General features: G+C 42.3%; 1 protein-coding gene across 1 annotated transcript in view; it reads left to right on the top strand.

Annotated features, from left to right (window-relative positions):
* Nucleotides 1-9,986: 9,986 nt before the first annotated feature.
* EEIG2 (EEIG family member 2) overlaps nt 9,987-13,864 on the top strand; it is a 91,335-nt gene continuing 87,457 nt past the window's right edge. The window contains exon 1 of the mRNA XM_028102129.2: nt 9,987-10,183. Within this exon, the coding sequence (XP_027957930.1) occupies nt 10,044-10,183 (140 nt within the window). The 5' untranslated portion in view covers nt 9,987-10,043. The remainder of the gene's footprint in view (nt 10,184-13,864) is intronic.

The following is a 13,864-nucleotide window of genomic DNA, read 5'->3' as shown; positions in this document are numbered from 1 at the left end:
GTTGAAGTAACATTTAAAACACTATCAATTCAAAATATGACCTCAGGGGCGCCTGGGTGGCTCAGTCGTTAGGCGTCTGCCTTCGGCTCAGGTCATGATCCCAGGGTCCTGGGCTCGAGTCCCGCATCAGGCTCCCTGCTCGGCAGAAGGCCTGCTTCTCTCTCCCACTCCCCCTGCTTGTGTTCCCTCTCTCGCTGTCTCTCTCTCTGTCAAATAAATAAATTAAATCTTAAAATATATATATATATATATGACCTGAGAGGTGATTTGAGATCACCTTTAAAATGTCATCGAATTCATTTTTTTCATACATGTCTAGCAAAGTGCTTGGTACATAAAGAAACACTCCTAAATATTGAATAAATGGATCTAAAAAATAAGAGTGCTGATAGTATTCATTAGCTACTATCTCTGAGTGGAAATGCTGTACTCAGAAATCAAGCCAAGAATGAGCCAGACAGAAAATAGGTGCTCAGTAAATATTTGTTGAGTTTAATTCTTATAATTTTAGAACTAGAGAGGATCTTAAAGATGATTCACCTTCTGGTAATTACTCTCTCTTCTATGCTTTTTGCCTATGTTTATTAAAGCACATGAATTAGCAAGTATTTATTTATCTTTTCTCCATGTTAACCCCTTGGATGCAAAGACATTGAGATGACTCACATGTAGCCAGATGCTTGGCAAATTGTAGGTACTCAAATGTTTGCTGAGTGAGAGTGAGACTAGGACTCTGCTGTCCAATATGGTAGCCATTAACAACATGTGACTATTTAAATTAATTAGAATGAAATATAATTTAAAATTCAATTCTTTAATCATACAAACCACATCTGAAGTGTTCAATAGCCACATGTGGCTAGTGACTACACTATTGAACAGAGCAGAGACTATTTTCATCAGTGCAGAAAGTTCTATTGGACAGTGCTGGTCTAGACTATTTCCTTCATTTTGCCGAAGAATATGAGCTCAGGGGAGGTGTCACCTGCTCAGAACCAAATCAGCAAAAGCAGAACTGGGATTAAAACCTGGAACTCCTAAATCAACATTCATTGTTGTTAAATCGTAACTGATTCATTTCAGAGCTCAAATTGTATGTAGCTCTAACTTAGAGCTGGTGATATTATGGAAGGCATGGTCTTTGTCTTATGATTGCCATAGAAGGTATTTTATTTTTCTATTGCAATTGATCAGTTTACATGTTTTATAAACAGGAAAAATATGACAGATAAAAAAATATGCCTAGAAGCTCTGTACCTCCACTGTAAAAGTAGAAAATAATGCTAATTTTAAAAGTGTTTTCCAGGGGCACCTGGATGACTCAGCCCTTAAGCGTCTGCCTTTGGCTCAGGTCATGATCCTGGAGTCCCAGGCTCAAGTCCCACATCAGGCTCCCTGCTCAGTGGAGATCTGCTTCTCCCTCTGACCCTCACCCTGCTTGTGCTGTCTCTCTCTCTCAAACAAATAAACAAAAACTTTTAAATAAAAAATGTTTTCCAGGTGCCTAGCTAAACAAAATATTATAGTATCCTGGACTTCTGCCAATTTAATTAGAAAATGCATGAAATAGGTTCCGATTTAATGGTTGCTTTTTTAGTTTGGTTTCTTTAAAGCATTCCTCTTTGGTTTACTAAATTGAAAAAAATATTTGAATCAAAATCAACAAATTAATAAGGTTTGTTCAGATTTGGGATTCAAGATTGATTTGGTGTGAATTCTTAAAAGATTTTCTCAGCTTTTTTTTTTTTTTGGAGAGCATCAGTAATTTCTAAAACTCTCTTAGAGAAAGAGCCTTATTTTCTACTACTTCCATAATGTATTTAGTTATGAAATTATTACTTACTGTTCTCTGGAAAGAGAAATCTAGTTCTGCCTGATAAGAATAATTATAAAGAGATGAAGAAGTAATCATTCCTATAGCTACCTTAATATTGGATTATGAATGAGGCAAGGGAAGAAAGGACCAAATCAGGGTTTAAGGATCCCCCAAATGCTATCAGTCTAGGGCATTTAGGCTATAACACTTGCTCAACGAAAGAACCTGTCTTAATCCACTGTAGTTATGTCCCGACTGGAAAGTTGTTGACTAAATGTTGTGGTTTCAGATAGAAAAGTGTACAATTTAGTGTGTGTTTTTAAGAGCCACAAAGGCAATTTGCCATCTTTCCACAGAAATTTGAAAAAAGGTAAAAAGAAAGTGATGAAAGAAATCAAGTTTTAGAGTTAATGAAGGCACCTCAGAAAGTAATCTAGTTCTTTCTTTGAAAGCCTTCATTCTTCCATCAGGCAAACTAGTATTTAAGACAACTAAATGTCAGTACTTAGGTATCAGTGATGTCCTTATTTAACCACAGGACCAAAGAAAGAGGGCATGTTTTTACTACCATATTTCCTTTGATGTGAAGTTAAACAGATTTTGCTTGGCTAGGATTGTTATTATTCAAACTCCTATGTTATTCTCCTATAATCATTCCTTAATAACTCTAGTTTTGTTTTGGGCAATGGAAAATTAAGGCAAGTATTTGACTTAACAGTTTTAGAATATATGCTTTTTCCAAACAACACAGTATAGCAATATTTCCCCCAAATGAACAATGTATAGGGAAAAAAATGTTATGGATTCCCAAAGTTAATTTAAATTATTATAATTACAAGGTTTCTTAAATCTATATTAAACATAAAATTAGAGATCCTATAACTATAAAACAACATGAATTTACAAATTAAATATAACATAATGTCCTAAACAAATGTTTCAAGTTAATGACAATAATTGAATGTTCATTTATTCAGCAAACGTTTATTTGAGGATCTACTCTGTTCTAGCCACAGAGTTATGTAATTATAGCTGGTACAATAAACACATCCCAAATTTCAGTGGCTTTAAAAATTAAATGCTTAAGCAAAATAAGCCACTCACAGAATGATAGGTATTATATGATTCCATTCATATGAGATACCAAGAGATACCACATTCATAGAGATAGAAAATAGAATGGTGGTGTCCAGGGTCTGGGGGGAGTGGGAAATCAGGAGTTATAGTTTAATGCATAAAGAGTTTCAGTGGATGATAAAAAAAGTCCTACAGATGGATGATGGTGATGGTTGCACAACAATGTGAATAAACTTCGTACCACTGAATTGCACACTTAAAAATGATTAAATGGTGCAAATGGTGGGTAGTAATCCTTTCTGATGGCTGAGTAATATTCCGTTGTATATATGAACCACATTTTCTTTATCCATTCATCTGTTGAAGGACATCTCGGCTCTTTCCACAGTTTGGCTATTGTGGACACTGTTGCTATGAACACTGGGGTGCACGTACCCCTTCTTTTCACTACATCTTTATCTTTGGTGTAAACACCTAGTAGTATAATTGCTGGGTTGCGCAGAGGACCACAGGGGAAGGGAGGGAAAACTGAATGGGAAGAAATCAGAGAGGGAGACAAACCATGAGAGACTCTGGACTCAGGGAAACAAACTGAGGGTTACAGAAGGGAGGGGGTAAGGGGATGGGGTAACCAGGTGATGGGTATTAAGGAGGGCATGTGTGGTGATTAGCACTGGGTGTTATACACAACTAATGAATTGTTGAACAATACATCAAAAACTAATGATGTACTATATGTTGGCTAATTGAACATAATAATAAAAAATTAAAAATAAATAAAAATATGGTTAAATGTTTGTTTTTTTCTAAAGATTTTTTATTTTTTATTTGACAGAGAGAGTACAAGCAGGGGGAAGTGGCAGGCAGAGGCAGAGGGAGAAGCAGGCTTCCCGCTGAGCAGGGAGCCCGATGCAGGGCTCGATCCCAGGACCCCAGGATCATGACCCAAGCCGAAGGCAGACGCTTAACCATCTGAGCCACCCAGGCGCCCAGGTTAAGTGGTAAGTTTTATATGTATTTTACCATAATCTTTAAAAGTAATTTATAAAAATCATACCCACAAAATTAATGCTAATTTCTCAGTCATCTCACAGACCAATATTCTGGTCAGGAGGTTGGGAGAATGGTTGAGGGGCTCTGCTATAAGCAGCTGATAGAAAGACCCAGGCTGATGGAGGCTTTCTCATCTTCAGCACCCAGCTTCTAAGGCCAAATTGACATCAACATCCAGACATTAGATGAGGAAAGAATGAAAGAAGCATGTGCAGGAGGTTTTACGGAACAGGCCTGGAAGTTGCACACATTCAATCGGCTGGAACTCAGTCATGCAAAAGAGACTGGAAAATATAATCTGTGTACTCAGGAAGAAGAGAAAACCTGTTTGGTGATGACCTAGCACTCTATGCCATAGTCCATCCATTTGGTCATCAAGTATCTATTTTACCTGGGGTGCCTGGCTGACTCAGTCAAAAAGAGCATGAGACCTTTTTTTTTTTTTAATTTAAGAGAGAGAGGTGGGAGGAGCAGAGGGTGAAGGACAAGCAGACTCCAAGGTGAGCGTGATGAGGGGTTCAATCCCAGGACCCTGAGATCAGCACCTGAGCTGAAATAAAGAGTTGGACATGTAACTGACTGAGCCACCCAGACACCCCAGAAGTGCATGAGACTCTAGATCTCAGGGTAATGAATTCAAGCCCCACATTGGATGTAGAGATTACCAAAAAAAACTAAATAAACATATATATATATATATATATATGTTCACCCTTCTTCTGAAATGGTGTGCTCTCTCCCTCTCCAAGGGAAATAACCTAAGATCTCACTCAGTCACTTCATCAGGTTGAAAATACAGGATCTCCAGTAACTACACAAGCTTCTCCATCAGATCTGGATACAACTCCGTATTATCTTGTGATCTGGTGATTCTCAACCAAGGGTGACTTTGTCCCCTAGGGAATATTAGGCAAGGTCTGGAGGTGTTTTTTTATTGTCACAACTGGGAAGGAGGGGGCATCTAGGAGTTTGAGGCCAGGGATGCTGCCAAACATTGTACAAAGCACAGGACAGCCCCCACAACAAAGAATTGTCTGGTTCAGTGTGTCAGTAGTCCCAAGGGTGAGAAACTCACTGTGACTTATAATCTAATAAGATACCTTCCCCAATCATGCCCAGTATATAATTATGGAGCAAATGTATTGCAGCAAATACTTGCAGGTGGTAAGGAGGAAAAAGGGAAACACTGGCCCACTGCAAAGATGCCATGCTGCCTGGAGACATCGTGATGCTCCTGAACTGGCAGTGGGGGAGGGTCCCAAGCTAAACCTTGCTTCTACATTATTCAATATTGTTCTCTGTGGTCACCGGCTCTACCCTCTGAAAGCTTTTCCTCTAAGCCCTCATGTGAAGTAGGTGTGGGGAAACATGAATTCCTTGTAAAGAGTACAGCTTTTAATACAGGCAAATGGTTTCTTTAGCCATACAGTCCCTCAAAAACTGAAAGACTTCTGATCTGTTTGCATCCGGTCAGTTCCCTAGGCCAGTAACACTAAAGTTCTTTCCTAGAGATAATTCTCAACCCTAATTTATTTCTTTGCTTTTTCACCCCAACAATTCTCCCCCTCTCAAAGGGCTAGCAGACTTAAATGTGAAGGCCACACCCTAAATCTAATCTTTGTGGCATGGCTGAATTTTAATGGGGCCTTGTTGCTCAAAAGCTCTTTCAATCTTATTTCCTATTCTTTGAAGTATAGAGCAGTCAGTTTTTCCAATCCCTTGGGGCTCCACGTTTTTGTACTCTCTCTATTCCTTTTCATTTTTGTTTGCATACCTGCTTATTATTGCATGAGCTCATCTCATCTTTCTAATATCTTGCTAAATGTAGCCAGTAAACTTAACCTACTAACATTTCCTTTTCCAACCCCTTCTAGAGCTATGGGCTTTGTAGTCACCTTATTTGCCTTCTGAAATACTGCACGGAACTTTTTTACCAAATGTCTTGCCATGGGTTTCCATTTTCCAGCTCCTAATAATAGTTTCCTTGTTGTCTACTGCCTGCCTAATTTTAGATTTGCATGATAGCACCCTATTCTGTAACAATTTCTGTAGTAAGGTAATGCTAGCTATTGGGGCAAACATACCTCAAAAAGACCCAGTAAAATTTGTTTCTTGCTCACCTAACAGTCCAGTATAAGTGTTCCTGGTCAGGGGTGGAGGAGCGAGGGAATAACCCTTTGCCATACGGTCACCTATGGACCCAGGCTTCTAGGAGGCTCTGTCATCTTCAACAAGTAACTTCAAAAGCTTCCCCTGACATCAAATTCCAACCAGCAGAGACCAGAAGAGAGGGAAGATCATGGGTCAGAAGTTTCTGTGAGCCAGGCCTGGAATTAGTGCCATTATTTCTGTTCACATTCCACTGGCCAATAGATTTTAAGTAAAAGTAGACTTTGCATCTTTCAGGAAGTGTTCTTGAAGGGAGGGAGTATACCTTTCTTCCTTCCAGCTTCTTCCTGGCTGGAAGTGAGAAATGGTGCTGGAGCTTAAGCAGCCATCTTAGACCACAGGGTGAAAGGCACATGTTAAGGATGATGGAAAAACGGAGCTGAGGTCCCCGATAATCATGGAGCTCTCCTACCAGCTTTGCACTGCTTACCTCCTGACTTTAATTAAGAGAGAAATAAGCTTCTGTCATATTTAAGCCACTGTTGTTTGAGTTTTCTTTTATTTGTAGCTTAACCTAACTTTAACTTATATAATTATTCTCTAATTGTTTGGTATGGTTACTTTTTATTTTGCCCACTCCTTTTAGTTGAAGACCTTTAATACTTTCTTCTCGTAGTAGAGGAGACTGTAAGAACTACCAAATCTCTGACACAAGTAATCTTAGCTCATGTCTAGCACCTTCAGATCATTTCAAGAAACATTTATTGAACACCCACTAATACCAGGTACTGGTTGAGCCCATCTTCTATGAACTGCATCTTCCAGGTTCCTCTGCCATCTGGCTTTGGATCATGGGAGGTACCAGCAGGAGGCAAGAAGTGAGAGAGGTCAGGATACTTATCCTCCCTCCTTTCAGCTCCCCAGCAGACTGTGGGTCCCTTACCCTGCCCTCAGTAGAGTCCTTTCATTGAACTTTCCTCATTTAAACACTTTGAGTTTGATGTCTGTTTCTTGTCTGGGCTTTTAATTCATTCAAACCATGGATCAACAAGAGAGTATTAGACTCCCTTCCTCCAGCTGGAGATCTTAAAAAAAATGCAAATCAGGCCCCTTCACAATTCCTCTGTGTTAAAACGTCAATGGCTGCCTATTGTATCCCTGTCACCACACCCCACTGTAAGTTGCAGCCAGACTGAACAACTTTCAGTTCCTCCTGCAGCATGGTCTCTCTTCCTCTGAGCTTTTGCACATGCAGTACCTTCTTCCTGGAAACTGCTCCCTACCCCCCACTCTCATCATTCAGACATCAGTGCAAATGTCACTTACCCCAGGAACTCTTCCATAAACCTACTTATCCTAGTTAGAGGTTAGTATGTGCTCCCAAGGGAGCCTCTAATCACCATCACATACAGATAGAACTCAATGTTACATTGTACTGCCACTGCCTGAATATTTATTTGTGTCCTCTGGTAGACTGTAAGATATAGAACAGGGACTGCAGCTCAGATCTCTAGGACCTATTAAGGTGCTTGGTACATAATAGGCTCTCACTAAATCTTAGAGAGTACCTGAAAAAGCTTGAGCCCTCCTCCTCTAGCTACTGTCCTCTCTTCTCATTCACTGGCAAAAATCATAAAAAATAGTTTTTAGTCACCCACTCCTCATTACTACCTTCCATTTACTTCCCAGACCTTTTTAATCTTACTTTGCCACCACTTTTTATGGGGACTTCTCTTGCCAATAGTACCAATGACCTCCTAGCTCTTCAATGTAATAGATTCTTTTCAGTCCAAATCCCCTAGAAATGCTCTGCAGCACTTTCTGGAAACTCCCTCTGTTGACTGGGGATCATGGATCTGTCTCTCTCTCTCTCATTGATTTGTTTGCATATCTATGCGATCCTCCATTCATTTATAAGCCCCTGTGTGTCTTGTTCATTTCTATCTCTAGCCCCAAGCATAGTGGCATAGTGCCTGGCACACAGTAGGTCTTAATAACTATGAATGTTAAATGATTAAAACTCTTGGTTTCCAGCTCATCTCCTTTTCTTTTTCTTTTTTTTTCTTTTTCTTTCTTTCTTTTCTTTTTTTTCCATCTCTCTTTCTTGATCTCTTTCTCTGACTGTTCTCAGGCACCTTCACAAACTCCTCTTCTTCCATCTACCCATTAAATATTCTTCAGAGTAACTCATTTTTCTCCACCTTTGAGGTTTCAGCCATCAGAGAATACCCTAATTCTCTCATGTTTTTAATCTTAACCTTTCACCTGAGCTAAGGCTGCCCACTCTCCTGGGATATCTCACAGGCAGTTCAAATAACTTTCATTCCCAACCTGCCCTCCTGCTTGCAAAACTCAGCCAGTAGAATTAACAGGCATCTATATGTCCAAGTTATAAACCCCAAACCCCCCTTAACTCTTCCCACTGCCTTTCCTCTCCTGTCCTGGTGGGCAACCAGCTTTATCCACCACCAAACCCCCAAGCCCAACTCCTAAACTCTGCCTCTGGGTCTTCTATTTCTTCCACCTGGAACACCTCAGGCAAATCCTACACATTCTTTGAAATTCAGAACACAGGTTAACTTCACCTAATTGCTTCCTCTTCTAAATTCTAGACAAATTGCTTCTTTATTCTGAACAAACAACTTGATGCTAGATTTAGTTTTTAATGACTGATTTACATATGTCTCTCACTAGATGGTAAAATTCTTGAGGGCAGGTTTTTGTCTTTGTTTTTTTGATCACTGGGTCTAGCCAGTGCTTGACATTCTAAGGTGATTAAAAACTATTTTATAGGAATGAATGCATGAATAAATGAGTGAACTGGGAATGAGAATCTCTGCAATTACGCTTTTTCAGAAATTAGTGGGAGGGAATCTTGAGTTAAAAGGACAATAACTCAGTTTGAAAAAACTAACTTTATGCAACCAAGTAGGCAACATATATTGTAACAACATATACATGCCTATGGGAGGAAAGTAATTGCTATGCATCTTAGGGAGACTTTATTTTCCGGCTTTTCAGTTCTCCGTTACTGACAGCCGTATTTGAAAAGGGAAGGTATTATTTTAACCCCTCCTGTACTCTTATCCTGGGGGACAGAAATTAAAATATAAATAAGAGAAAACGCCTAGAGCAGTGCAGTGCCTGGGCACCTGGCAGGCCCTCAATACATTTTAATCCCTTTCCTTTTTCCTACCTCGTCCTCATTTTATATTAGAAGCCTTGTGAACTTAAGAGTATCTAAAGGAAATCTTAGTTTTAGGATTTCGATTTGACCAAAATAACGTCGTGGAGATTCCGATTAACCCTATTAACCCATGACTCTCAAACCCAAGAGAAAAAAAAAAAATCACTGGAGTGGGAGGGGGAAAAGGAGGCGGGGCAAAAACTGAAACAAGGCTGAGAGGAAGCCATAGAAGGAAGCTCCTTTTTGGTTGGGTTTGTCTTTTTTTAACTCCAGAGAGGCGTGACGCTCTAACTGCCGTCGTGGGTCAGTTCCCGGCGAAGCGCCCGCCCGCCCCGAATTTCCTCGCCCGCCCTCCCGCTTCCGCCCCGCGGTGCGCTGCTAGCCGCCGCCGCTGGGGGCGCCTCGGGCCCCGTGGCGCTGAGGCAGCGGCAGTAGCGGCGGCAGCTGCCGTCCTCCAGGCGTCGCCTCTCGCGGCTCTCAGACGGGCGGCGGCGGCGGCGAACTGCACACCGAAAGGGCGCCCACAGCCCAGGCGAGCTGCAGCACGACCGCTCCTCGCGGGCGGGCGGGGTCCGCGCCGCCGCGCTCCGGCCCGGGCTGCCGCGAGAGGCGGCGGCGGCGGCGGCCCCTGCCCGGGCTCCGGCCGGCCCGCGGCGCCCCCCGGCCGCGCCCCCGCGCGCAGCTCGCGGCCCCGGCCATGGGGCTGCGCGGGCCCGGGGCTCCGGCGAGCTGAGGTGGCGGCGCCGGCCCGCGCGCCCCTTGGGGCCGCCCCCGCATCCCGCTCGCCGGCGTCTGGCTCTCATGATGATGAAGAAGAAGAAGTTTAAGTTTAAGGTGGACTTCGAGCTGGAGGAGCTCTCCTCGGTGCCCTTCGTCAATGGGGTCCTCTTCTGCAAGATGCGACTGCTGGACGGCGGCAGCTTTACCGCAGAGTCCCCCAGGTAACGCGCCCTCCGCGCCCCACGAGCCGCTGCGCCCTCGCCTGCCCCGCAGGGGTTTCTTTGATGGGCAGCTTGTCATTCCTCGGCCCATTTGCTCCAGGGGGAAGGCCAGCCTCGCGAGCTTCTCTTTCTCTAGGGACCAGTCTGAAATCAGTCAGGAGTTTATTGATCTGCACAAAGTGCTTCGCAAATGGGTCCATCTCAGCTGGGCTTGGCTCCTGCTCTCCTGATTCCAGATGGTTCCCGGGATCTGCGCTTCCCTCCTAAATTCTCTAGGAATGGGAGCAATGGCAGGAAGGGAGAGAATACTTCTGGTTTATCTTAAGACATTTCCATATGTGCGAAATGCAAAGTGGAACTTGAATTGTTGTTAAAACAAAAACAAAAATAACTCAAACTGCTTGCGTTCCAAGAGCCCTGGCTCTGAAGAGAAACCTGTGTTTAGCATAACTCCTTTTCTCTTGTTGCTTACTCGGGGACTCCGAAGCCCAGGATGCGGCCAGGGTAGGCCCGATCAGGCTTGACTTGAGTCCGGTGGTCCCTGGCAGATAGACAACAGTCTGTGCCTCATCTGAGAGCTGCGTCTGCAGTTACGCGCTAACACTCACTGAATTACCAGTCTTGAGGTGGCCACTAGTGGCTCTCAGTGTGAAGGACTTAGAACCAGGAGAGCCCAGACCCGCCCTCATTTTGAAATGAGCCCCTGGGCACTCTGTCATTGGCAGGTTCCAGAATGAAGCCAAGGGTGATAGTGTTCCTTGAGTCATGTAAGGTCTATTTGGTAGGTTGACAGATTTGCTGTAGGGTAGGTGTTCCTTAAGAAAATAGGAAATTTACCGAAATTTTTAAAATGAATTTTCAAGTTCCTGAAATCAAGGTAAGAGGTTAACAGTTAATACTAATTTTGCCTAAATTTACTGCTCATAGACTTTATTTTTACCCTAAAAATATTCTGCTTTCTTTTTACGTGTCATCCCTATTAGTGTAAAGGAAATAAGGTCAATGGGTTGTGGAATTGGGGTCAGAAAATTGCGGTGGCAACGCTGAAGCCTCTAGAAGCCAGAAAATGTAAATGGCTAGTTGGCCAAAGCAAAGGCTGTATAAAGCATTATCGACTCTCAGAATTAAAGAAGTTAACCAAGGATACTTTTTAAGATTAAACTGTGCTGCCAGATCTTTTATGGCTATTCAGCTAATTAATTGCACTACAATCATTTTTAACACACGGGTGAGAGAACACTATAACTTAAAATGGTGCAGCAAATATTGTACCAGCTCTTCAAGTGTGGAAAAGCCAAAACCAATTCTTGAATGTCCTGTAGTTGCAAATGACTGTCTTAACCGTGTGTCTTACCCTCTTTGCTGCAGGGTTCCACCCCGCCACTTCTGGCAGTTAGACCAGCTCTTCTGGGCCGCTGGTGACACCTGGTGGTCAGGGTACCTCTCTCTTACCTCATTCTCCCTCAGATTATTGATTTGGCTTGCTACTCACAAATCAGTTATGCCAGTATTGCAGGCTGTCATTTATTCGGCAAATACGTGTAGGTTGGGTCCTTTGAGTATATTATCTTATTTCATTCTCACAGCAAACCTGTGAGGTAGGGATTCCCATTTTGTGGATGAATAAACTGAGACTCAGAAAGCTTAACTTTCCCAAGACCTGCAGATCTGGTAAGTAAAACGTCACGATCTTGATACAGGTCTGTCTGATTTCAAACAGACTGATGTCAGATGAAGGAGAAAATTATGTGCTGTGCTGTGCTGAATGGGGAGCTTCCTAATGATTTTAACAAGCAAGGGGTATAATTTGATTTCTAATTTGCAAGAATTGGAAAGGAAAAAGCGGAATATCCTGGGTTCAACTTACCCCTTTCTCTTCCAACAACAAGGTGGCCTTACCCCTACTGTTTGGAGGGAAATGATTTATAATAAGGAGGCTGTGCCTTGTTAGGTAGAGGTAGTTGGTGTAGAGCTAAGAGCAAGGATTTAGAATGAGGCAGATCTGCATCTAAATCCCAACTGCACCATGATAAACCTGGGTGGGTTATTCAGCCTCTCAAAGTTTCCATCTATAAAATAGAAACCATCACTGCATATAGGGTTGTTATGAGGATTTAGTAAGATGATGTACCAAAAACAGCTATCACAGTGCTCTAGCACCCAATCAACATTTTTTCTTTTAAGATTTCTTTATTTGTCAGAGAGCACGCGCACAAGCAGGGAGAGCAGCAGACTCCTCGGGAGCCTGATGCAGGACTCAATCCCAGAACCCTGGGATCATGACCTGAGCCAAAAGCTTAACCAACTGAGCCAGCCAGGTGCCCACACCCAGCCAACATTTAAAGAGAAGACAAGGAGCTTGTCCAAGAGGGTTTGCTTCCTGTAAGATGTTGATACTTAATTCCTTTATCCTGACAATTACAAAAGTGTTGGTTTGAAAAAAGATACCTCATTTTACAAGAAAAAAAAAAAAGAAAACTTGAAACACCTAAAGGATATGAATTATTTTTAAATTGCATAACTTTTAATTCTTAGATGACAGTCTAGGCATTGCATCTCTGATTAAATGCTAGATTTTCTGGGTGCCTGGTGGCTTAATCGTTAAGTGTCTGCCTTCGTCTCAGGTCGTGATCCCAGGGTCCTGGGATCGAGCCCCACATTGGGCTCCCTCTCCCACTCCCCCTGCTTGTGTTCCCTCTCTTGCTGTCTCTCTCTGTCAAATAAATAAATAAAATCTTTTAAAAAATAAAAACAAAAATAAATAAATGCTAGATTTTAATTTAAAAAAAAAATAAGGGGCACCCAGGTGGCTCAGTCAGTTGTGTCCCACTCTTGATTTCAGCTCATGTCATGATCTTGGTCCTGAGATCAAGCCCCGATCTGGCTCCACGCTCAGTGTGGAGTCTCCTTGTCCGCCCACTCTGCTCCTCCCCCTCTAAAATAAATAAAATTAAATCTTAAATCTTTAAAATAAAAAACTGTTGCCAACCAAAAAACAAAACCAAAATGCTTTATATGCCTCTTATAAATCAAATATGGTTAACACTGTAACATTTTCCCCATAAAAATATGAAATTAACTACATAGAAAAGGGTTAACATAGCAGGCTCAAGACTACTTTTCTTAGAAAGGCCTGCTTGCAATGTTTTTGCTGGCATCTGAGAACTTGAATGGTCACCAGTTCCCTACACTGATGTAAAACTTTAGAGTGTCTCACCGTGCCTAGACTACAAACAATGTGATTTATGCTGAATACTTTCTAGGAGTCTGGAATTTTGGTGCCAGGGGGAGAGTGCCTATATGACCAGCCCCCAAATGAGCTTCCTTGGTAGACAACATATGTTGCTGTAATTTGATGCTGGGTGACTCTACTGGGAGAGGACTCAGAAGCTTCCACTTGGTTTCCCATGACTTTGGTCCATGGACCTTTCAGCTTTACTGATTCTGCTTTGTATCCTTTCACTATAATAAATCTTAGGCGTGGGTCTCCTGGCTGGCTCAGTTGGTAGAGCATGCAACTCTTGATCTTGGGGTTGTGAGTTTGAGCCCCATGTTAGGTGTAGAGATTACTCAAAAAAAAAAATCTTAGACATGAATACAACTATATGCTGAGTCTTGTGAGTCTTCCTAATGGATCCCTCAACCTGTGGATGGTCTTGGGGATCCCTGATGCGTGAATGT

The sequence above is a fragment of the Eumetopias jubatus genome, unplaced genomic scaffold, assembly GCF_037043125.1.
Source record: "Eumetopias jubatus isolate StellerSeaLion01/CBP00866 unplaced genomic scaffold, mEumJub1_p1.0 scaffold_4, whole genome shotgun sequence".
Lineage (NCBI taxonomy): Eukaryota > Metazoa > Chordata > Mammalia > Carnivora > Otariidae > Eumetopias > Eumetopias jubatus.
Note: the sequence above shows the minus strand (reverse complement) of the source record. Positions and strands in the feature narration are given on the sequence as shown.